General features: G+C 40.7%; 1 protein-coding gene across 1 annotated transcript in view; it reads left to right on the top strand.

Moving 5' to 3' along the window:
- Positions 1-11,466: 11,466 nt before the first annotated feature.
- MTAP (methylthioadenosine phosphorylase) overlaps positions 11,467-26,710 on the top strand; it is a 30,485-nt gene continuing 15,241 nt past the window's right edge. The window contains exons 1-4 of the mRNA XM_031609920.2: positions 11,467-12,550; positions 19,416-19,502; positions 24,378-24,436; positions 26,014-26,181. Coding sequence (XP_031465780.1) covers positions 12,527-12,550; positions 19,416-19,502; positions 24,378-24,436; positions 26,014-26,181 — 338 coding nt within the window. The 5' untranslated portion in view covers positions 11,467-12,526. The remainder of the gene's footprint in view (positions 12,551-19,415; positions 19,503-24,377; positions 24,437-26,013; positions 26,182-26,710) is intronic.

Raw genomic sequence — 26,710 nt, forward strand, 5'->3', positions numbered from 1 at the left:
TTGTCATGTGCTGAATTTCTTCTTTCCCAAGGAAGCCTTTGATAGCATAGATTTTATAGTCCCCAAGCAATAGCTGCACAATTCTGTTGCCCATGCTAGTTTCCTAATCACAATGTATTTTTGTCCAATTTCATTCACTGATGTGTGTTTCCTAGATATGAAGGATGCTAAAGTCTTGTTTTGTGACTTTTAAGGAAATTATACTTTGAATGAATTTTGTTGCAGGGACTTATCCTGTTGATCATATTTATAAAACACTCAAAACAAAAGTCTGGGAGGTTTTCAAATAGGCTGTAACATTCACATGTGCAAACTCACCAGCAAAAGCTGGCAACATGAAAAGATGACTAAGTACCTCTACCCTCATGTATTGTGTGAAGCTGGGCATATGTCCAACCCACTCCTTTGTTCCTCTTGTTCTTGTGAAGGCTAACAGCATATTTGCTATAAATTGCCACCATCTGGGATTTGTTGAGCCGTGGCTAAGCAGAGCAAAATGTCTACAAAAGAGTCATGACAGAAGAGGCTTTTTATAGAGAGTGAGACTGCAGAACCTGTGTCCCCATCAGGACACAGCCTGTCTGCATTCACTGGTGTTCATCCTTTTCCCCCAGCCTACCTGAACCCAGTGAAGTTCATAGCACTTCAAATCTTTTTCATCCGATTTTCCATGTTTTGTAGGCACTTGCTGATATTCTCCAGCAGCAAAAAATGAATTCATTTAAATGGAGAACGCTCCCCAAAAAGTGTGACTAGGGAACAACATTTAGGCAACTAATGTGCTGTACAAGATTTTTCAGCACTACAGAATATCTATATTACAGATAGAATTATATCTTATTTTCCTGTATCTCTGCATACAAGGTTGTTTCTTTTTCTCATCAGCATCTCTAACAAAACTTGAAGAATAACTGTAGTGCTTTTTCTTCTCCCCAAAATATCTGACGTTTTTTTCCTCTCACGTTTCCAGGAGATGAAAATCGTGCCTGTGTTCCTTGCACGACGCTGCAGCCCGCTCTGCTGCCTCCCTCTCGTGGAGCTCCTGCAGAACCTCAGTTCGGGTTCCCGCAAGGTATTTAATCCCTGCTGGCTTTAGAGGAACATCGGCAGCTCATGCGACTTCTGCCAGAGGTGGTACTCCTTCAGACAGGGTAGAAAGACTGGAGGCTCTATGTAAATGTTTTGATTTCCAATTCAGATCAGTTGTGTAGTTGGTGTTTTTTTTTTGTTTGTTTGTTTGTTTTTTCTTTAGGGTTTGTTTGTTTGTTTAGTAATATTATTTCTCTTGCCACTACTGATTTTTTTTCCCCCTGGGAAGCTGATGCCTTCATTTATTTATTTATTTTTGTTAAAAAGAGACGCCAAATAAAAACATTTGATAGAGAAAAACAAGCTATCTTATATACAGAAGCGTAAAAAGTTTGCCTGTAAGTGTATTCTTGATCAAATTTTGAACTGCACACATGCTTCAAAACTTTCTCGTTGTTGTACAGTGCAACTGCTGGAAGTAGGCTTTTTTTTTTTATAACAAGTAATTAGAGCTTTTCTTTTTCCCTCTCATTAATTGAGTTTCTTGACAGAGCTGTGTTTTATTTAGACCTTCACAAAAGTGCCTCCCTGCAGTAGTAATTTCCTCTGGCAGGCAAAAGAAACTGGCAAGTCCATCACCTTACTGCAGAAGTTAATAAGTGGGTTTGTATCTGATTTGCACACTTTAGCGTGGACAGTGACTCTTTAATCTAACTGGCAAGAGGGCATCGAATGCTTTGTTTCAAGTAGCTTGAAATATATCGAAGGTAGATTTATATTAAGTTCCAGTTCAAGTATTCTGCCCTATTTTGTGAGGAGGGAGCTTTTTTATATTTTTTCCCCAAAGTTTGCACAAATATGTATTTCTTGAATGTGGGCTGTTCAACGTAAGTTCAAGTGCTGAAGCCAGCGTGACTACTTTCATGGTTAAAGATCAGTGTGGGCCTAATGTTTCTGATGACTCAGATATATAAAACAATTACCCGGATAAGCAAGAAAAAATGATTTGATTTCCATGCTTCCTGTCAATCTTATTTCAAAATTCTTGATAAGTGCCAAATATTTCAGAAACAAATCTAACACACCTAACTTGAATGCTGTAGATGTTCATGTTTTCCAAGGTCACGGGGGAATGATATTAACAGCAGGTAAGTCAGAAGGAAAGTGATATAAGTATACACGTAATTCAAGATGCACAAGAAGTCAATGAAGAAATTATTCAGCTTTTCATCTGCTGATTGTGATGTGAAATCAAAGTAATTCAAAAACAGTGTTAATTTCACTAGAACAGCATGATAAAGTTAATATTACTAGCCGATGCTTAGATAATTTGGCAGGCTGAGATGAGAGCCAGAAACACGGGCAGATAAGGTATTTGGGACTACTTTTTTATTTATTTACAGAACAAAAATTCAAGCAACACCATCTTTATTTTCTGCTTTGATTAGGGCGGATTATCTGCACCCATATACTACCAACAGACAGAAAGTGATTAAGGTTTGAAGAAGCAATCCTGGTTTTGCCCATCATTGCTCTTGTAATGACTTATATTTTCTGTAAATGTCATATCTTCAGTTCAAAGCCAAAAGAGAGTGCTGCTTCTTCATAATCAGCAGATAGGCTGTGCTCAGATAGATTTATGTAATGTTGTTGCTCTTTGCCTACACAAAGCTTGACTTATTAAGAATAATGTATCTCCATTATACACTCATCAGACCAAAATAGGTGCTCAAGAAGAGGCCTGAAGCCTCTGCTGACACAGCCTTTAGCTAAATATTTACAGTGTATTTATGTGGAGTGAAACCTGCTTCCCCTGCTTCTCTGCTCTGCTCTTGTGAGGCCCCATATGCAGTACTGTGTCCAGTCTGGAGCCCCAGTTCAAGAAAGACAGAGACCTGTTTGTGAGGGTCCAGAGGAGAGCTACAAAGATGATCAGGGGGTTGGAGCACCTCCCCTGCAAAGATAGGCTGAGGGAGCTGGGCTTGTTCAGCCTGGAGAAAAGAAGGCTGCAGGGTGACCTCATTGCAGCCTTTCAGTACCTAAAGGGAGCCTACAAACAGGGGGGGGAATCAACTCTTTAAAAAGGTAGATAACTGCAGGATAAGGGGAAATGGTTTGAAGTTGAGGGAGGGAAGATTTAGGTTGGATGTCAGGGGGAAGTTCTTTACAGAAAGAGTGGTGAGGTGCTGGAACAGGCTGCCCAGAGAGGTTGTGGATGCCCCGTCCCTGGAGGTGTCCAAGGCCAGGTTGGATGGGGCCCTGGGCAGTCTGGTCTAGTATTAAATGGCTGGCCTGTGGCAGGGGGGTTGGAGATTCATGATCCTTGAGGTCCCTTCCAAACCAGGCCATCCTGTGATTCTGTGATTCTGCTGAACGTTCTTTAGTGTGAGACATTTATTTTATTTAATACATAGTCTGATCATTTGCATATGCAAACAGATCTGCAGATATTAGTCATCAAGTCATGCTTCATAATGGTCTTGCCATTATTTGTTTGAATACATGAGAAATTATTTATATCTTTTAGATGTTTATGTGTTTGAGTTTGATAAGCTATTGTTTTAGCATAAGTAATATTATCCATTCAGCGTTATTAAGCAGCATTTAAATCAGCTTATGGTCTGCTAATACTATTCAGTTGAATCTTTTACCTCACAAAATACAAAAATATCTGATTTTCCTACAACTATCCATCAGCTAGATGTGAGTGCTATGTATCCCTTCCCTTTAAACAATTTAGGTTCAGCCAGTGTGTATGCTGTGAACATTTTTCTTTGCTCTGTGTTATAAGCAGGTGCTGGAGCTCAGGTGCTTGAACACTGCTCTCAGAGAGAGGGTTTGAAATTTGGATGGTCCTTTGGGGAGCCTGGGATTTGTTTTAACGAGCCTTGTAGATCCCTTCCAATTAATGTGTCATAACTGGAAAGGAAAAGAAAAAAAAAAAGGAAGAAAAAAAGAAACAAAACAAAATAACAAAACACAGTATAAAACATTTTCCTTAAAAAGAGGTTCCTTAATACTATGTCCCTACAGTGCAATAGCACAAAGTAATTAATTTTCATACACACTTCGGAGACACAATTTCCTACATTTCACAAAATGTTATCAGCAAGTAATGATTAGTCAGCCAAATAACAGCTCTCTGTTCTGATTAGCACAACACTGTGGTGCTATGACATGCCTGACAGTTGACTGGGCAAGCAGACAGCATATTTAAATGGCATGTCAACTCTGTTTCTTCAGCTCACTTGGAAAAGAAGGTGTGCTTCAGGAAACATTTCCCAGCATGGAAGGGCCACTCAACTGTTGCCAGGTAAGTTAACTGAAAGCTTGTCAGAGAGGTGTTTATTTTGACAAAGCATGACAAAATAAGAACAAAGCATTAACACAGAATGATAAAGCTTCGGGAAATCATTCCAGTGAACAATCTAAAACCTACTCTAGCACAGATTTTCTTCAAGAAAATTTGCCAAGTACATACATTTGCCATTGTGCTGGAAGTAGAGAAAGGCACAATTGCATGAAATAGTCATAGGAATAACAGATTTCTTAGCCATTAATTCCCCTCTCCCCTCCCCCCCAGAAACATCAAGATTAGGAGGAGAGGTGGAAGAATTCATGAAGCAAATAAGTAAGCCAGGAGGTGGGCAAAAATGAAGCCTAGAAACAAAGGAGAATGAGAAGACTATATGAAGACATGATTAAACCTTTACAATGAAAAATATGGGGAAATGTACAAAAAAGTAGCAAATGTGGTTTAAAAAAAGAAAAAAGAAAGAAAAAAAAGGAAAATCTTTACTTCTTGTGCAAGGATACCTTATTTTTTCTCCAAATATCTCTTAGCTTTAGTTTAAAAGAGCAATAAGTGAGTTTTCCAGATTCTGATTCCATTTCCTTTCATGTTGATCAGTTTAGAAGGAGGAAAGAGAGCATGGACTGCATGTACCTATCTGAAGCTGAATCTCACCCAACAAGTTCATTGTCTCAGAACAGTTCTCTTCCTTAAGGAGGAAGCATTCCTTGAACAGATCAAAACAGAGACTGCATCTGCATAGCAGAAATACTGAAGTCTGGCACACAAAAGTTAGAGATTTTACAATTTCCCACCTCCCTTTTTCCTACCAATAGTGAGCAACACAGTCAGGTCATCAGTATGTATACCCACACTGCACAGAATAGCACTGTGTCCTGCCAGCCCACACATCAGTTACTGTTTATTTTGTTATTATGTCAATCTTTCTTTATACTGCCTGGCAGCCTATCTTCATACAATTCAAATAAGTCTTGGGATCCTGCAATCAGCTGCAGTGTAAGCAGTTTTTGTACACACTTGTTGAAAGTGTGTTCCTCAGGAGCTGCCCTGAAGGCAAGGAGTTTATGTGCTTTCTAAAGAGGGCACTGAGAATTACTTTTTTAACTCTCTCTCACATAGCAACTGAAGAGTGTTAGTTCCATCAGGCATCCTCTAGCTTTTTTTTTTTTTTCCCCTCTTTTTTAGCTCCTATCTAAATGTATAAACTGTGGTATATCTTGTTTTAGCAATGTGAAGAAGTTCTCAACCATATGATCTTTCAGACCTGTTGCAAACAACCCTACTGGGCTTTGCAGTATGTCTATGCAGAATAATATTTCTTCTAGCCTCCATTCTTCATGGCAGGTCTATCAGCATACAGAGGTGCAGGTTTTGCACTGCTAGTCACAGTGGCATCTCCATAGAACTCACAAACCTGCTAATAGTTCCCTTAGTCAATCTGTTTTCTCAGTTGCTTTGGGCAACTTCATTTAGACTGAGGAGTTCTAGAGGTGATCGTGGTCTTTCTCAGCTTTCCTTTAGCTTTCCATAGATGTGTGAGAATTCTCTGAAGGCATTAAATTTCAAATCTTTTCTTAGGCAGTGAGCCAAGGAAAGCTGGGGAAGCTTTAAAAATGTCTTCTTAAACAGAGGCTTGTTTTTTTCTTTTTGTCTATGTCTGAGTGAGACTGATTTCTGAGAATGTCCTTCTGTGTTCACTTGAGAGGTTGGAATTTTTGAAGAATTCTTCTTCAAAAAAGGCTTTTTGGATAATTCTTTCCTTTCTCTTGCAGATGTGAACAACCCAGAAGTATCCACTGGAACTGCACTGCCTTCATGCTCAGCTTTTACCTAAACACTCCACCTATGCCAGAAACAATACAGAATTGACCCCACAAGCTCTGGGTAACATCTCTTTTGGTATTTGGGATAACTGGATTTCATGACAAAATGTGCTCTTCTGCCCCTAATTAGAGAAACATTAAGTTGGAGATACTGAGGAGTAGCTGAGGTCTTCAGTACTTCAACATTGTCACCTCTTTCTTTATCAAACCTTTAGCCTATGTGACAGTTAGATTGTTTTTTTGCAATGGAAACTTCCAGTAAGGTATAGGCCCTTAATGAATTTTATGATTTTCTTACCAAAAAATGGCTGCCTATGTTGTTTTTCACAAGAAAGATGCTAAGAGACTAGGACACTCTAACCAGGGTAAGAAATTAATCTGGAGGGAATGAGCAATACCTACTGTTACCAAACATCAAAAATGTGGGCTTTTCTGAAAGAATACAGAAAGGAAAGACTGCTAACTAAACGCAGGTGTAAAATTTATGCTTGCTAGCACAGCATCATCATAGAATCACAGAATCACAGGGCCTGGGTTGGAAAGGACCACAGTGCTCATGTAGTTTCACCCCCCTGCTATGTGCAGGGTCACCAACCACCAGACCAGGCTGCCCAGAGCCACATCCAGCCTGGCCTTGAATGCCTCCAGAGATGGTCATCCACAACCTCCTTGGGCAACCTGTTCCAGCGTGTCACCACCCTCTGGGTGAAAAACTTCTCCTAATATCTAACCTAAACCTCCCCTGTCTCAGTTTAAAACTATTTCCCCTTGTCCTATCACTATCCATCCTGGTAAACAGTCATTCCCCATCCTGTTTTATGCTCTCTTCCAGTACTGGAAGGCTACAATGAGGTCTCCTGCAGCCTTCTCTTCTCCAAGCTGAACAAGCCCAGTTCCCTCAACCTTTCCTCACAGGTGAGGTGCTCCAGCCCTCTCATCATCTTAGTGGCTCTCCTCTGGACCCGCTCCAAGAGCTCCATGTCCTTCCTGTACTGGGGGCCCCAGACCTGGACGCAGTACTGCAGATGGGGCCTCACAAGAGCCGAGCAGAGGGGGACAATCACCTCCCTCTCCCTGCTGACAACCCCTTTTTTTAATGCAGCCCAGAATACAGTTGGCCTTCTGGGCTGCAACCACACACTGCGATAGATATAATAAATCAGGAATTGGGACTTAGTAGCCTTTAGATATTTTCTGATATAGGTTTCTTCTTAAACATGGCTTTTTTAAGTAGGAAGAGGAGGAAAAATACAGAGCAGGGAAAGGAAAGCCTAGCACAGAATAAAACAGGAATAACAATTTCATGAAATATTACCCTCCTGTATGCACAGCAACTCACAAAGTAACCCTAAAAATAATAGGTTGGTGATAGATTTCACAGGGAGAAATGGATTAGCAAATGCATTGTGTGGATTGTAAACCTGGAGTACCTAGCCAATAGAGGAACAAGAATGTAATTACCTGCAATAAAAGATAAGGGTATGTAATGAGAAGTGTTTCACTGATCAAATGCACGCTTTCTCTCTCGCCACAAGGGTGCGCACACCTGCTTTTGCAATAGCGAATAAAAACAACTCTGCTTCACCAAAAACTGTGCCTGATTGAGAATTATTGAAGCTGAGTGTTTCTCACACCCATCATCTGTAAGTAATTTTCCCATCTCCCTTGTGAGTTTTTAGAATAAATAGTTCTAAAATATATCATGCATCTCAGCTGTGTTTACATGAATGACATACACATAACAGATATCAGCAAACATGAACTCTTGGTTCAAAGCAATGTCTCTAATCTGGAAAGTTGTATGTTGTATGTATTCATGGTTTTTACTTTACTCCTCTTCCTGTGCCAGTCATTCTATAAAAGATCAACTAAAGTACCAAATATAAATTTTAAATTTATAATCAAATTTAGTCTTGGTTTTGGCTGTGGTGATTAGTTGACTGCCAGTTTAAGTCACAACAGCTTCACTCCAAATATTTTACAATAGTTGCTGAACTAAACTCTTTCTAAGTTGTCAACTTCATAGCTTAAGCATCTGTTTTATTATTTTTGAAGATGGTAAAATAAAGCAGACACAAAAAAACCCTCTTTTCAGGTAACATCTCCGAGCCTAATTTTTAATTGCTGTTTAGAGCTGTGTAATGAGCTATAAAATGACATATACATCATCCCTCAGCTGGTGTTACCGCACAGGCTACATAAGCAAAAAAGCATCTCATGCTTTTTTTTTCTAGAGATAAACCATATTGCTGAAGGACTTAAACAGTACTTGAAAGGGACTTACATGAAAGAGTGATGTGGATTCTGTTTGGCAAAGCATAGCCAGATGTTGGCTAGAAGCACCATCAAATTCAGAACAAAGCCTTGAATACCCATGTACTTATTTACCACTTTCAGAGGTAAGACCATCAAACCAGGGCTCCAAACACAGATATGGGACTGTGAGCCCACTTACTGGAAGTGCATAGAGACATGATGAAGGTGAAGATCTGGCCCTATTCCTGCTGCCACTGGCCACAGCAAGGCTGTCTGGGGTGGGCATGCAGTAACTGGATGACACAAGAGGTCAGCAGTGTGTATCTGCTGCCTGGAATGAGGAGAAAGTGGAGGAGGACTACCTGCATCAGAGGCTCTGAGTCATAATGCCTACAGGGCCCAGTCCCTGGTGGTGCAGTTTGTAATCACTGAGAAGAAACTTTTAGTCATGAGTCACGCTGCAGCTCTGTCTGAGCAGCCAAGGGGAACAGGCAGTCAAGATCCAGGAAAACATCTGAGGTTTGCAGAACTCCACCTCATGCAGACCAGTGGAAACTCTGTGCCAGCCATTTCTGTTCTTCCCCTTTCAATTTCTGCATGATTGATGTAGAATTAAAGATAATGTATATGAGGTTTTTTTTTTTTTAAGTCAAAAGTAGAAGCATGCAGTAGATCTGTGCTAAGTACATTCCAGCAGAGCCACGTGGCAGCTGTCCAGCAGATAGCTCATCTGAGGCCAACTGAACTAAACCTCCTAAGTGCTTCCATGAGCAGTTGATAAGGATGTATTCAAATTCTGCATGTATGAAAACTGATTATCTGGCACATAGAAAGTAACAGGGAGAAGTACCAGTTCTAGCAGACCAGTGAGTTTATGTGAGAGTTAGACTGTGTTTCTGCAGTAGAAACTTCCAATACCATACCAAAATATAGGCTCTTATTAGTCTTAAAACTTTCTTATAAAATGGTTGCATAGATTGCTTTTCACAAAAAGCTGCTAAGGCAGAAACTAGCACAAGATAGGGCAAATATGACAAACTTTGCTTTGAAAGCAGAAACAGGAGCATGCTGACCAGGATGGAATGGAGACTAATCTGAGATAAAGCAAATATGTAGGGTAGGGTGAGCCTAGTACAGAACAGAACAAGTATGATGGCTTTGATCCCTAAGCACAGGATAGAATGATTGTGATATCTTTAAGAAGTATTGCCCTCCTATTTCCATAGAGAAATACAAAATATACTTAAAAACAACAGGTTGGTTAACAGCCCTTATATGGAAATACATCTTAGTAACTGTGTCGAGCAGATATGAGCCTGGGATGCTCAGTCACTGAGTGGCACCTGCGCCAAAGAAAGGGTATATTACGATATGTACATGGTGGGAAGGCACATATTCACAATTGTAGAACACATATACACAATTGTGTAGAACACAATTTCTACCTTGCCACAAGGGGATGTATGTCCACCACGGCAACAAAAATGCTGCTTCGCTAAGACCCTCACCGGAGTCCAACTTATTGGCTAAGAGTGTTTCTCACAATTTGGTGCCGAAACCCAGGTCCCAAAGTTGCATTTAGAATGTACCAGAATAATGGCTCACACTAGACACCTTCCAATACTATAAACAGTGATTCTCCTTATGAGCTTACAAAATTTTCTAAGTATATGTGTTATTACCAACTCACCATGAGCAGGGTTTTCTGCTTGCTGTTCTGATCTGCACAGGCTATAATACAGAGCTTTACATAGTATCACTTCCATAGAACACATACAGTACAGAAAATCCCTAAGCATGAAACTGCAAAGCTGGTACTTTTTGGGAAAGTACAATACTAAACATTCATGGCAACTATGCAGAAATAACTAGTGTAAATGGAAGTAGGAAAAGTCTCCTTAACTCTGGTCCCTGAGTCCAAATTATGAGTATTTTCATATTATTTCATATTTCATACTATATATTTATAAACAAAGTGAGCATTCATATTCGTAAACAAGCACAAAACATAAAGCAGAAAAAGAAATGGGTTGCAAGTGTCAATAAAAGATGAGTACTGCAACACAATTAATAAAGCTTTTTGCAAGCAATTCAAAAGGAAAATTGTACTAGAAATAGACAGGAAGAATTGCCAGAAATCATCAGTATAATACTGTGTGCAGTCCAAGAAAAGTAGAGTATATAGCTTCAATAGACTGTCCAAATTAGAATGAGTAAGAGTAGTATTATCCTATAGTAGTAGTATCCTATTTTTGTATGGTCTTATAGCTACACTGTGCTGTACTGAGACAGTTAGCGTGCTGCTTCACCCACCTCCTTCCTTCTGCCTTTGTTTAAATTACATTTTTCCAAGCTATATTTCTCGTAAGTACAATCCTATGGTTGTAAATTCCATGTAAAGTGTAAATTCCAGCTGAAACAATCTCAGCACTAGCTGCTAATGCCTTAGTGAGAAGGAGTATCCTTCTCCTCATTTCCCATGAACTGCCTCCCACATCATAGGATGGCTTGGGTTGTAAGGGTCCTCAAAGATTATCTAGTTCCAACTCCCTTGCCAAAGAAAGGGCTGCCAAACACTAAACCTGGCAATAGATAAGGTTGCCCAGGGTGCCATCCAAGCTGGCTTTGAGTGATGAGTGATTGCAGCAGACATCTCAGCTGCAACATGAAGCAGAACTTACTATCAATGCTGTATCTGAGTTTACATTTATTAGCAGATACATTACATTTGTTAACATAGAAAGCACATAGGAGAACATGTCTGGATGACTGAGTCATCTCTGCTAGATGAAACTGTTTTAAAGAAAATACATAACAAATATTCTTTAAAAGAACATCTAATTAACAAGATGTTTTTGAAAGCTCTACACCTGATATTTATACCTGTGTTAATAGAATCATAAATACATTGAAACAATTGATATTTCTCAACTTGAAAAATTATACACTATACTGAATTGTTCTGCTTGCAAGTACAGATTTGCAGAAAGAAGAAAAATACCATAAATACGAAAACAGTAAATACTACAAGTGCTTCTTTGAAAATAATGCCTTCTATTTTATTATGTTGGCCCACAGTGTCAAAGGTGAGTGCTGGTGGGTTCAGCAGCAGAGGACGGACCTTCCTGCAGCGTCTGATGCGCAGACTCAGATGCGAACAATCAAAATCATTTATTATAAGTTCTCACATCACTTATGTACCTTCACAAGTTTTCTTTTTCTAGCTTTCCCATCTTTCCCATCCACCTTTACACGTCAACACAGCATTCTACAAACACTCTTCAACTGTTCATGCAGGCACTTATCCAATCAGAGCCATGAGATGTTCTTTCTTCTTCTAGAGGTGTCCTTGGTTCTCATACTGCTTATCTTGCTCCACAGCTGCTGCTCCGAACAGTTTTTCTGGTATTCCCACACCTTCCCACCAATATTACATGTTGTTGCCATGTGCCTATGAAGCAGAGGTGTGTAACTGAATTCCTCCATGCAGAAATAAGCCTGCACACACTGACATTCCTAAGCTCAATAATTATTTATGGACACTAAGCAGCGGATGTGAGCACTGTAAGTCAGCAAGTGGAGTTTCAGCAGTGGCAACGACACTTAGGCCACCTCCACTGGTGCAGATTTTTACAGACGTGGCACTCAGGATCTTGTCAACTGCTAGCAAAAATGCACAACTACTGGTGGGGACTATGCTGACAACCAATGTTCTGCAGCAGAGAATTTGCTCTATCAAACAGTGTTACTGTGCTCTTTGTATCCTTTTTGTGCTGGGGGCCCCGTGCCTGGATGCAGCACTCCAAGTGGGGCCTCAGGAGGGCACGGCAGTGGGTTCAGTTCCCCCCTCCCTCCTTTGGTGCAGCCCAAGGGCTTCCGGGGAGAGGAGGTATCTTTAGAAAGAACGAAACAAACAAACAAAACCAGTTATGCCATCTTCTGAAGACACAAAAATCGCAATAAAACAGATCTTACTACAAGAGACTGTTCTGCACAGTACGTTCTTAACTGTTTCCTAATCAGCGGCTATCACAGCTGACACGGCGCTCCCCCAGGCCGTGCCCGCACACCCCCGGGCGGAAAGGCCCGCCCGCTGCTAACTAACATGGCTGCCACGGCGGCCGTGAAGGTAAGTGTGGGGTGGAAGGGCCGCGGAGCTGCTGGGGAGCTGGAGGCGCGTCTCGCCTGCCTGCCTGCCTGCCTGCCTGCCTCTGCCCTCCCTGCCTATCGCAGTCCCCTGAGCCGCTGCTGAGCGTCAGGGGCGCCGCGTGGGACGGGCCGTGCGGCGGCCACGCCGCTGCCGCCTCGGCGCTAGGCGCGGGGTCGTTGCCCTTCCGACTCTCTCCCGCTCCCTTCCCGCTTCCCTCCCGTCCCGTCCCGCCCCGCCCCGCTGGCAGCGGCCCCGGAGCGCGGGCAGGGCAGTCGCCGTGGCGGGCGGTGGCACTCTGCGGGCCGGGCTCGTTCACGCTGACGCGGGGCGACTGCGGTGTCTGAGACGCCGTGGGACTTCTGGGTTTTGCTTTGCTTTTTTAAGTGAATGGTAGTCCAGCAGCAGGCCCATGGAAAACTGCGCCTTCCCGGATTTTTGTCTCGGCTGTGGCGGGTCTGATTTGATAGTGAGTAACTGGAGCACGTGTGAAGTTCCAGCAGGGTTGCAATCTAAGCGAGGCAGAAGAAATCACAGCAGGGCTGGTCTGTGCTGTGCCTTTTAAAAATCGCTTGGAAGGCTCAAGGCCTGCCACAGACCAGGAGGCTGGCGAGGCAGAACGCTTGGGTTTGTGTTCTGACTGAAGCAGTCGTCAGCTTTCTTGAGATCAAGTGCATTCTTGAGGACTTCCTATGAGGCCTCATCTGCAGTACTGTGTTGAGGCCTGGGGGCCCCAGCACAGGAAGGATGCAGAGTTCTTTGAGAGGATCACAGGGATGCTTGGAGGGCTGCAGCACTCCTCCTGTGAAGAAAGGTTGAGGGAACTGGGCTTGTTCATCCTAGAGAAGGCTCTGAGGAGATTTCATTGTGGCCTTCCTGTACCTAAAGGGGTCCTACAGGAAGGGACTCTTCACTGGAGAGTGTAGTGACAGAATAAGGGTAACAGTTTTCAATTAAACAAGAGTAGATTTCTGTTAGATGTTAGGAAGAAGATCGTTTACTCAGGGTGGTGAGGCACTGGAACAGGTTACCCAGAGAAGTGGTGGTTGCCCAGTCCCTGAACGTGTTCAAAGCCAGGGTGGATGGGGCCACAGACAGCTTATTCTGGTGGGGGGCAACCAGCCTAACAGCAAATTATGTCATACACGTGCAGTACATATCTTTGGCATGTACCTTTTCATTCTCCAGACATAAATATTTTGGCAGATAAGCATTCCCTTTTGAATATTCTTAAATCATAGGGCAGTAATAAAGTCAGAAAGTGTGTACCAGATAAAACTAGTTATATTACTGAAGAAAATTGCATTTTTCTGGAATCTAGAAAAAGAAAGCTACCATTTTGATCCTGACTCCTGTTAAAATAATAATCTTCATTGTTTACTGAATTTATGCCTGGCCATTGTTAAAAATGATCTTTTCTTGATTTTGAGTTGTGACTGCTCATGTTGCATGCTTCTTACATCATTCTTAAGGCAAATGATTATAATATATAATATATAATATACAGTGTTTATGTGGATTCCAGGATTTTCATGAGCAAAATAAGTCTAACATTTAATCTAAATGTTTGTGATATATAAGCAGCGTGAGAAACATCCAGTACTATGCAGACAGTGATCAAGTCTTCCTTATGCTTGAATATGTTCAGCTGGGGTTTGTGGATTTTCAGTAGTATTTTCTGCTGCCCTTCTCCTCACGTTCCACAAGGGGGTAGCAAAAGGCAACGAGAGACGTTGGAGCTACTTCAGCATATATTAGCTTTGAGGCTATTTGCCCGTGGTCAGCTTCCTCAGGGTAGTGGTTTTGACATGTGAAGACGACCACACAGTCTCTTTTAAAATTAATCACTTGATGAATAGAATAAACTAGAACAGGACAGTTCCACTGGAAGGGTCCTACAAAGATCACAAAGCCCAACTATCTGACCATGTCAGGGCTAATCAAAAATTAAAGCATATTGGTGATGGCATTATCCATCCAAGATGCCCTTGAACACTGACAGACATCAGAAGGGGCATCAGCCACTTCTCTGGGAAGCCTGTTCCAGCATTAGACAGTAAATAAACATTTCCTAATGCTCTTTATTCTTTATTCTGTGGCAATTAGTAGCACTGTTCATGTATTCTGCAGCACAGTGGGAGATCATGGTTGTGAGAGGGAGGTTCTGAAAACAGGGAGACCCTGGGGCAAGGACAGAATTGCTGGGAGCCCTCAGTCCTTACAAGAGTGGCTAAGTAAGTGTGGGCAGGGCCAGAAGCAACAGTATAGCACCTCTGCACGTACAAAGGCAGACTCCTGGGAGAGCGAGCAACCAGGATGGACAAACAGAGTAGTGCTGCAGCTTGCACGTTAGTTCACATAGGCAGGGCATGCAAGGAGGGCAGAATGTGGTCCAGTGTCTTCTCATCTGGGAGCAGCAGGGACCAACACTGTTGAAACAAGTATGATGAGCACTCAATGACCAGGATCAAGGCAGAACAGACCGGGGAGCCACAACCTTTCTGGCTGATGTGTCCACACAAGGAGACTGCCTGATGAGCAAAAGAGCCACCCAGACCCCTGACTGTGGGGAATTTCACAATCTGGTAGTTGCCTAAGGGCCTGAGGAAAAAGGGGAGACTGGGTGCAAGGGTCCTCATTTCTATTGACATTTTGAGCAGGTGGCCATGTTGCATGAGGAAATCACCAGGTATTCAGAAACTGGGGAGAGAGATCCATAGCACTGTGCAGTGATACGGGCAGGTCAACAGCCTTGTCTTAAGTCCTTGCAAGAAGGAGAAAGTAAGCTATCTTCCAGCCCTGAGGAGACAGACCACAGTAACATACAAGATGTTGGGGATGGCACATGTGTCTCTGAGGAGGATCCTCCCCCTTGTTTCTGAAGTCCCCGTAAACAATGTTCAGAGGCTCTGGGGCTGTAAAGAGAAGAAGGTGTGGATAATGGTTTGGACACAGAAACAGGCTCATTAGGGTCGTCCAATCAAGGACACAAGTCAGAACTGGTGCCACCAAAAAAAGTCAGAGTCTTTGTTACTGGGGACTCAGTGCACAGAGGGGCACTGAGGCACCCATTTACAGCCTGTACAGTCTCTCTAGAGAAGTTTGCTGCCTGCCAGAAGCCCATACTTCGGACACTGGAAAAAAGCTACCAGGTCTGATAAAGTTGGAGGACTACTTCCTGCTCCCGCTCTTTCAAACTCAGTCACAGGAGAATGCAAATAGAAAACAGCAAAATATTTAAAAAGATTTTATGTTCCTTGGAGGATGTTGAAGGGACTGGGAGTACAGGCAGCATTCTCCTTAATCCTCCTGGTTGGAGACTGGAATTTGGGCAGGAGGAGAATGGACCAACTGAATGATTGGCTATGTGGATGGTGTCACACTGGGCGTTTTGGGTACTGTGATGTTGGATGCACCTTAGAGAGACAACATGTACTGATGTTGGATGGGATGAAACTGATGGGGAGGGGGGCAAAAACATTCTGGGCAGCAGATTGACTGGACTGATTAACAGAGCTTTATACTAGATCTCATGAGGGAAGGGGGTGTACTTCCAAGGGACAGGGAAGGACTGAGAAATGCTGTCACTCTAGAAAGCAGCATGGGAAAGCCACAGATTTGTTCCCAAAAAATCTGGGAGGGCTCCTCCAAGAAGGTAACACCAGTAGCCCAGCTAGAGTGTCTCTAAATTGAACTGCATAGCATGGGAAATAAGCAGAGCTGGAAACCATGGTGCAATTAGAAAACTGTGACCTGATTACTGCCCCAGAAGCATGGTGGGATGAATCACAGACTCTGAAACACTACAGTCAAGGACTACAAGATTTTAAGAAGGAATAGGCAGGGAAGGAGGAGTGGGAGAATTGCATTCTATGTTAAGAAATTGATAGGTTGCAAAGAGCTGGCTCAAAGAATAGCCATTCTGAGGTTGGGAGTTTGTGGGTTAAAATCAGGGATCAGAGTGATATAAAAGACATCTGTTGATTGAAGTGCCTCCCAAGCAAGGGGAGTCTGCTGATGTAGTCTTCTTGCTTCAGCTAGAAGAGGTGTCAGCTCACAGGCTCTCTTTCAGATGAGAGATTTCAACCACCCAGATGTCGGCTGAGAAAGTAAGACAGCATGCTGCAAACAATCTAGGAGACTCCTGGAGTTCATTCAGGATAACTTCTTTGTCTAGGTATTGAACAGACCAACCAGAGGCAAAGCATTACTGGACCAATGCTCATTCATGCAGAGCACATCATTAAAGAGGTTAAGACTGGAGGCAGTGTAACCGGTGGAGACCGTGCTCTGGTTGAGTTTGTGATCTTGAAGAATATAGGCCTGGGAATAAGTAGAGTTAGGACCCCAAACTTCAGAGAGAGAACTGCAAGCTGCTCAAGGAATGATTGGATGATATCCTCTAGGAAACTGTGCTTGGAGAATAGGAACAGAACAGAGCTTTAAAGACACCTTTCTGAGAACACAAAAGCTCACCATCGTCCAGCATAAGAAATGAGGCAGAGGCAGGAAACTAGCATGGCTCAACAAGGACCTGGTCAAAAAAGGGAAAAGGAAAGGTATGTGCAATGGAAGCAGGGACACATGGCCTGGCAATAACGCAGCGATGCTTTCTGGACATGAAAAGATGGGATCGGGAAAGCCAAAACACAGATGGAACTCAATTTGGAAAGGGATGTAAAAAATAACGTGATGTTCTGCAAGTACATTGATTAGAAGAGACAGGACAAGAGCACGTATGCTCTGATAGTGGAAAAGGGAGAACTGGCAAACAGACATGGAGAAAGCTGAAGTACTCAACATATTCTTTGCCTCACTCTTCACTGGCAATCAGGATTCCCATACCTCACACATCCTTTAAGATGTAGGCGTGGATCAAGGAATGAAAAATTGTAAAAGCAGATCAAATTAGACTTGAGACTCATGAGGCTGAATGTGTATGGAGCTGAAGGAGCTGTCTTATGTGATTGCCAAGCCACTCTCCATCACATTTGAAAAGTCATGGCCATCAGGCAGTGTCCCTGGTGACTGGAGAAGGGGGAACATTGCTTCTGTTTTCACAGAAGATATAAAGAAAGACCAAGGGAACTATAAGCCGGTGAGTTTCCCCTCTGTGCCTGGGGAACATGGAGTAGGTCCTCCTGGGTGATATTAAGGAACATACAAGATAAAGAGGTGACCCAAAACAGCCAGCACAGCTTCATCAAAGGCTGATCATGCCTGACCAATTTGTTGCCTTCTGTAATGGAGTCGCAGCTTTGGTGTACAAAGAAGGGGCACCTGATGTCTACCTGGAGTTGTGCCAGGCTTTAAACATAGTCCAACATCACTTCCTTATCTCTAAATTGGATAGGTACAGATTGGAAGGCTGGACTATTTGGCAGGTAAAGAATTGATTGGATAGTCAGAAGGGTCAAAGTCAACCTGTCTATGTCCAGGTGAAGGACAGACACAAGTAGTGTTCCACAGGGATCAGTCTTAGGACTTGTGTTATACAGCATCATTATTAGCAGTCTAGACAGTGGAATTGAGTGCATCCTCAGCAAGTTTGTGCATGACACTAATCTGAATGATGCAGTTGATACAAGAGAAGGAACGGATGCCACTGAGGGGGACCTGGACATGCTTGAAAAGTGGGCCTAGAGTAACCTAAGGAGGTTCAACAAGTCAAAGTGTGGGGTGTTGCATGTTCAGGGCAACCCGATATATATACAGACTGGGAGATCTGACTGAGAGCAGCACTGTAAAGGCTTAGGCCTTCCAGTAAATCCAAAGCTGGAGCCCAGAAGGTCAACAGTATCCTGGGCTGCATCAAAATGGGGTGGCCAGCAGGTCAAGGGAGGTGGTTGGTCCCTTCTATTCTGCCTTGGTGGTTCATTTCATACCTATGTATAAATAAGTATAAGCTGTATCAAAACACAACAGTGTACTTCCAACCTGATTGCCCGAGAAAGTGAAATACATTTGAGTTGTCCCCTGCTAGACCCTCTCTTTTTCATTCCATTATGCTTTAGAACTATCAGTTTATTTCATTAAAAAATTGGAAGAAATACATTAACTTCAAAGGATTAAATTTAGAAAGTAGGAGTCTGCTTATGTTTCTACTTAAGGTTGTGCGTTGAATAAAATCTGACCCCAACATACAGAGGAGAGAATGTCTGATGCTGCTGTGGGCAAATATTGAATGAGTATCTTAGCTTTTTAACATCCTAGAAGAACTAATTGTGTACGTGCAGAGAAGCCTAGCAGTGCTCTAAGCAGCTGACACTTTTAGCAGGTTCCTTTCATTTCAGGTACTACTGGCTGTCTTCCTTTTCCAAAGACGTACAGAAACATTTTACAGAATCAAGATGGTTCTTGGGTCTTTGCTAGTCAACTCAAAAGACTTATAATTTTTCAGGGGAAAAAAAAAGTTTGTATGACAGTATATAACACTATCTGGTATTTGGTATTGCAGTCACGTACAGGACTTCTCCTCCCTCTGGAAACAAGGAGCCTTTATTGTATGCTTTATACAGATAATGTCTCATTAGAGACATTCCCAAAAAATACCTCTCATTTTCCTGTTGGGAAAAAAAAAAAAGATGAATTGGCATATCTTTTTAGATATTTTTCATAGCTTTTTTAATTTGATATCTTTAAAGAAAATAATCATATGGTGTGAAATTGTCAAAATAAATAAATTTTTTTAAACTCCTGTCGTTGCAAATTTATTTTTGGGAAATTGCATAGTCTAGCCCCATCTCAAGCAGAAAATATGATTTGGAGCTGCCCGGGTAGTTCCTGAGATACATTGTTAAATGGAGTGTAATTTCAAGAAGGCTGATAATGTACTTTTCTTTTTAAGATTGGAATTATTGGTGGAACTGGCCTGGACGATCCAGATATCTTAGAAGAAAGAACAGAAAAATATGTTGATACTCCGTATGGCAAGGTCTGTATAACATGTTTTATTATTACAAGACTCTTCCCCATTTTTAAAGATGTTTATGTGCTTGAAGAATTGTTAGACCAGGCTTCTGTGTTAAATGGATACTGTCACGGGACTGTTTCCTTTTTATGGCTATGTGCTGTTTACAAACTCTTAAAAAGATGATGGTGTGCAAAGGAGAATACACCTCTTTGTATATTGGATTCATTTACAAACTCAGTCCTGAATTTGCAGTCAAGAGTGATTAGCCTCTTTCATATTTGTGCTATTGTGTGGCCTGCACTATATGTCAGAGAGCTCAAGGAACCTTTTTACTTTGGAGAAAAATATTCTTTGAGGTATATGAGCCTGTTTTCCCTGTAAAACCTTAATTATACTTTTATACACTTTATATAGTGTTGTCCTTGCAGTCTTGCTTACAACTGCATCGTTTGAAACAGATTCTCTCCTTCATATTGCTTCAGCCATTTTCTTCTGCAAAAGAGAGTGGGAGCTGAAGATGTTGCTCTGTACACAGTGCCTAGTGTATTGTGAAAGACACAAAGGAACAGGCAAGACAAAGGACTGGAGAGTATGGACAGGGAAAAGGGAAGAGAGAAGTTCTAGTTGACACAGGAAGTTTATAGAAAGAACTGGTTCTGAGATTTTCAGTAGTGTTATAAGACCAGAGAGCCTGAGTGCTTTAAAATTGCCCTCAGAATCTCCTCTATAGAGCAGCATTAACTTTAATGTTTGAATGAATGCACTTTTCATCCTTACGGAGCTGGTCAATGTTAAGGTGTGCAAGGGTTGGGTCAGAAAGTACAGCGGCTTATGGTGCAGTAAATGGGTTGAATTGGTTCTGTTAAGACAGAGCAGAAGCAAACTTTACCAATGTAATAGGTATCGTTAGGTGAATTAATATTTGCCTGTTTGAGCATTGAGAAAGGAGGAGCTACACAGTTTGCTATTCTCATTTTAGAGCAACAGAAATAAGCAGCTGTCATTGCACAATGCAAAATTGAAAAAAGAGCTATTTTTTTTTTTAGGTATATGTGGAAAAGTTTAGAAGTGTGGGTTTTTTTTTTCTTAAAGATGCATCATCTTCTTCATCATGATTGCTATTGATATAAAACCAAACTGGTTTTTTTTTCTGCCATAAAGATGCTTTTTCACAGAGCCTTGAAAACTAAGGAGAGGGAGTCTGCCTGAAAATTTACTAAGTAAAGGACCTAATTTAATAAACACTTCAGGTCTCTGTGGTCTTTTAACTAGTGATAGTATTAAGATCCAACATGAAGTCTATATAGTTTAAGCAAAACTAGGAAGTAGCAAAATGAAAGTCTAAATGCCAAAGGGAAAATGGAGAGCATAGTTAAACATGTATGTTCATTTCTTTCTACGCTGTAAAAATGTGAAGAGCACAGTTCCACTCTCCTTACGTGTTGTTGTTTAATTGCTATATGTCTTGGGAAGAACTTTAGAAAAAGGCTTGTTGCTGAAAACCTCAGTGTGGGTGATGTTCCTTGACACCTTTGACAATTTGAGAATGGCAAAATACATTTTTTTTTTTATTTTTTTAATGCTACTTCTTTGCCTTTAGGAACACAGTAATAGCATGCATTTTGCTCAAATAAATTCCTTGAACTGTCTGTCATCTGCTTTGATCATCTTGAGTTCTAAGAATCATTTGAAAACCAAGTGGACATTTTTTTTCTCTCCAGAAATTTGGAAAAGTTCCTGAAAAAGGAAAATAATACAAAAGTTTTTGCATTTTCTTTGTATCAGTGTTGGTCTTCCCCAATCTTTCAAGTTATGATAGTAATAATGGTGGAAATGCAGTAAATTAGTTTTATCAATTATATTGTGTATAGATATATATATATATATATAATATATATGCACACAATTTCACCTGTATATTTCTGCCTTCTCATTTTTTCTGCTTCCATCATTCCCGTTGCATAAAACACTGGGATGAAAATTCAGTATTTAGTGTAAACACCCCAAAACCTTTTGGCATTTCATCGTTGTATATGGACAGAAAAATGGCTTGCAACAGCATTTATTTTCAGCAGTGTATTTTGAAGCTATTAATAAAACTTTCTTCAGAATATACTCTCAATTAGAAGGTTCTGCTTTCTGGATGATAGCTCTCTTCCTGCTCTAGAATATTCTATTGTGTTCCCCTCCTTTTTTCCTTATGTGTTTCTCTGGCAAACAAAGCAGGTTCTTTTTTATTCTGCACATGCGCTCTGTGTGCTGGCAGCGGGAAACCAGATAATACTGACTCTGGTCTCCTGCCTTCCCAGAAGCACACGAGTCATTTGTTTCATAAAACTGTGACTGCAGGCTTGGGGAATCTGTGAGATCCTTCTTCCTGTTAAGGTTTTTCTATTCATTTTGTTTTCTGTTCCATCTTGCTTCCGAGCTTAGGCCACTGGAATGAATGAATTCTGTGAGCACCACAAACATATTTATGTTGTGAAGAGGACATTGGTTTAAACTGCTTGTTACTGTCATAACTTAGGGTTAACCGCACAGGGTTCCTTCCTTCCTTTTCCATTTTGCAACACTGAGTAATAGATACACGACTCAGATTTTATGGAAGGAGGAAGGAGTTAATAATTCACACACGTATTTGAGTTCTGTTATTTGAAATCTTTGAAAACAGACAAGATTTCCTCACAAATGAAGCACAGTGCCATACTACTTGACAGGAGGGCACTGCAGCCTCGCCATGCCCCAGGGCAGGACACTCTGGGGGTGGAGATGGGGCATGGCTGGGATGTAGTTGTGGTAGAGCTTGGATTGAGATTGTTCCTTTGGAACTTTTTTTTATTCTACCAGCACTTCAGAGCTCTTCAGTGCTGAAGTAGTGGTGCAGAAATACAGTGCTGCAAAGAGATTGCATGAGAAAATGAGCAGAACTGAAGAACACATTAGCTCTGCTGAGTAGTTAACACAGTTTGATATTTCTGTATCATTCACATCCTTTTAACTTTACTTATGCTGGTTTATCCTTATTTCCTTTATTTTATTGACCGCCAAACACAGTATTTCCAAACTCCTTTCATAATCTCAGCTCATAATTTAGCATCATGTTCTTTGTTCCGAATTGTTTTCTGTATTGTGCTGTGACCTAGCTTGCTTGCTTATTACCTCACATGGCAAATCTCCAAAAAACAAAATCTCAAACACAAATAGTTGTGATCCATCATAGTTATGGAATGCTGGAGGAGCAAATTGCCTTAGCAAGTAGGCAGTAAGCCCTTCTCCCCATGTGAAAATTATAATCCTGTAGCCACGTCTGGTGCATAAGAGTATACATAAAGTAAGGTTAAACATTTAAATGTCAACAACTTAATATCAAATGGAGACCTCTTAAAATGGAAACTTAAAATGGATGCAGAATATACACTTCAATTCTGAAAACAGCTTCTCTGAAACACTCTACATTAAAAAAAAGATGGTTAGTCTCTGGCAGAATTTAAACTTAGGTGATTCAGTAAGTGCTTTGAAGAGATACCACATTAAGAATGACCAAATAGACTTGTGCAGTAGGAAATAGGAGGTGATACTGTTATTAGAAGTAAAAATTTCTAAAATGCAATTATATAGGACTTACATTTATTTTAATTCTAAATCTCTGCATATTTTATGTTTAATAGAATTAACAACTATAAGTGAAAAATGAAATCTTATAGCTTGCAATAAAGTATAAAAAATATATCAAGTAGTAGACAGTAGACATTTCTAAATGTGAATGTGTGAATTCTTGAGTCACTTGCAAGCTTGATTTCAGAATATAAATGACAGTGCTGTTAATAACTATTTCAGCTTTAAATCCCGGGAAGAGTGGCCTCCAGCAGCTTTCTTATTCTTTCCTATATTCTTTCTTATTTCTTATAAACTGAAATAAGGAAAAAAAAATGGATGAAGTTTTGAATTGAGGGGGAGAAGCAACACATACAACTGCACGAGTGTTCAGAAGCATTTAACTAAACAGAGTCTTTACATATTTTTTACAAAAAGTTTTGAAGATGGGAAGCTAGAATGTCCATTTCAGATCCCTGGAGCATACAGCCCAGAAGGAGAATACAGCCCACAAAACAGTTTATTTAGCAGTTGCTGGCCTGAGATCAACTGATGCAGGGCTCAAGCTTCCTAGCTAGTCAGGAGAAATGTGTGTTGGCCTGTAGCTGTGAAAAGAGAGTACATGCTAGGCTGAGCAAGTGCAACCCTGCTTCTCTGGGTAGTTTTGTCAGATTGAAGCTCACTTTCAAAAGGCGGGGAAGAGGAATTTTATGGGAAGCATGGGCAGCGGAAGGGTGGGTTAGAGGAGTCTGGAACATGAGAATGAGCTAGGAGCTGATGACTGAAAGGGGACAATGGGAAATGATAGGGGAAGGGACAGATTAAAAGTGATTCCTGTTGGAAGGGGGGTTTCTGGAGGGAATGACTTTTTGCAAAAAAGAAATATAGTTTTATGGGAGAGAGTGAAATGTATTAACTGATGTAAAGGCTACTTATTATTCTTTTCTATGTTCATTCTGTTCTGTTTGAAATACTATGTCGAAGTATTTGAAAGTATCAGTGTTTCAAAGTACTGTTTAAAACCACAAAGTAAGGGGTTGCAATTGTTGTTAGTATGAACACAGAAAAACTGTGGTGATCCTTTTGATGCCAAGTGATCTTCCAGTTCTAAACTCTCATTAATAAATCTGGCAGTCAAATCACAGACTTATTGTGAGCTGACGACAATGTAAGACTGCAGAGGTATTTCCTTTCTGTAATTAGTATTTCCTTTCATAACCATCCTGCTTATTTTTTAGCAGAGGTAAAGATTTCTGATGTGGTAGGCAGACAGTACCTAATTCATTTTTGCTTGTTTTGTAGCCATCAGATGCCTTGATATTGGGAAAGATAAAAAATGTGGACTGTGTGCTGTTGGCAAGGTAAATTAGCATTTTAAGGAATATTATGTCTTGAAGTGTTTTCCTTCTATATTAGGTGAATAAATTTTTATTCTGACCTGTTCTTGCCCTATATGGTTGCTCACAAAGCCAGTCAGAAGGCTGAATTTTTCCTGGATAGATTTAATGATGTAGGGGCTAAAAACATTAACAATACTATCTAGACTTTGGAAGAAAAATTTCAGTAATCTGTCTGTGTTTGCAGATCTGTGAAAAAGGAAAATTGTCTGTTTCCTGGTGAACTGTGTATTTGGTACTTTTTAAAATCTTTCAAATCACTGTTTGAATCCTCTGGCTGCTAATTTTATTGCTTAGAAGGTTGTGTTCTATGTAGTTGCTGGGTCAGCTTATTCAGAAGATACTGGGAGCATCCAGTGAATGCTCAGAAATTTCACAGTGGCTTACCTGAAGTGTATATATGAGACTAGTGTGCTCTAGATTATATGTAAGAACACTAATACAGCATAGACTGAGCCAGATGTTGATACCAAGGTCCCTCAACAGTCTCAAGCAGGTAGAGTTGATGAGACCAAGGTAGTTGCACCTTTGTTTTGTGTTTTGGAGGGGGAAAAAAAAGGTAACTTGTGAATGTCAGATTTGAAAAAAAAAAAATTTTTTTTTAAAAACCATATATAATAAAGGATTATAACATCTGCAATACTACTCAGTAAGTCTACACACTTCGTAGCTTATCAGAAATGCTAATGGCTGCCTGACAGTACTTGGTGATGCCGTGTGTAGCTCCCAGTTCCCAACTGATCAAGTTTTAAAACCTTTTAGTCTCTGTGAAGGAGTTAATCACAAAATTAAGTTCCTTCTTTCCTCTTACATGGTTGGGAATATCTTTCAAATGTGTTTTATAATTATAGATGTAATGTACCTCTGCTGTTACGGCAGAGATAAAATGAAAGCTTCTGCTTCAAGACTAATTATTTTCTGTACTGGTGGAAAAAAAAAAAAAAAAAAAAAAAAACAATGCAAAGTCATTCTTTTAATTTATGAAAGCTATCAGATCATTTTAAGAGCAAGTTGGTAAATCTGATGATCTTACTGTTTCCTTTGGGAAGGCAACCTTAAAACTCTGTGATTTCTCCTTTTAACTACCTGTAATGTGCCACTCGTCTGGGTGGGAGAATACAAACACTGCTTATGAGCAGAAAATCTGTACAGTGCATATAAATCTTAGAGATCTGTTCTGGTAAATGGAAAATTTAGTATTGTTATGCCTAGATATTCAGAATCTATTAAATGGTTTACAGAATTCAGTGAAAATGCCTTTAAAACTCTCGAATCTGCTGAATTGTATTTGGATTGTATTTTAAAGACTTTAAAATGAACTTCAGCTTAAAAAAAAAAAGCTGCAACACTTTGATACTTTGTGAACCAAATATTGAAACAACTTTGATACAATAGCGAAAACAAGCAAGTTGCTGATATGATCAATGCCATCTCTAGTGTTGTTCTGAGAAATTACTTTTCCTAGAATTCTGTTTATTTGAGAGAAGGAAAGCAATTTCATTCTGATTTATTTTACTCTCTGGCAACATGTTTCTTTGCAGACATGGAAGGCATCATACAATTATGCCATCAAATATAAATTACCGTGCCAATATCTGGGCATTAAAAGAAGAGAACTGTTCACATATTCTAGTGACTACTGCCTGTGGTTCATTACGAGAAGAAATACAACCTGGGGATCTTGTCATAATTGACCAATTCATTGATAGGTGAGTAACAGCTGTTCTTAATTATGTTCTTAGTTGTAGTAAGCTTTTATAGGATGATGTGATAACCTCAGTTCTTGTGGCACAAACGGAGATTGATACAAGAAAGCAGGACAGGAAAGTGTGTCCAGCACTAACAGGTACCACTGCGTATTAATACCCAAGGAAGGGTGCAAAAAGGATTGAGCCAGGCTGTTTTCCGTAGTACCTACTAACAGGACAAGAGGAAATGATCACAGACTGGGGCAGAAGATTCCCTCTGAATGCCAAGAAGTAATTCTGTGCTGTGCAGATGACAAGACACTGGCACAGATTGCTCAGAGGAGGCAGGAAATTGGCATGGCTCAACAAGAAATTACTGACCAGAGATACAGAAATGTATTGGCAGTGGAAGCTGGGATAGGTTGCCTGTGAAGAATACAGGGGTGTTATTCAAGTGTGCAGGGATGGGATCAGGAAAGCCAGGGTGCAGATAGAACTGAATATGACAAGGGATGTGAAGAATAATAATATGAGATTCTTCAGATACGTT

Source organism: Phasianus colchicus, chromosome Z (genome assembly GCF_987193195.1).
Source record: "Phasianus colchicus chromosome Z, bPhaCol1.hap1.1, whole genome shotgun sequence".
NCBI lineage: Eukaryota > Metazoa > Chordata > Aves > Galliformes > Phasianidae > Phasianus > Phasianus colchicus.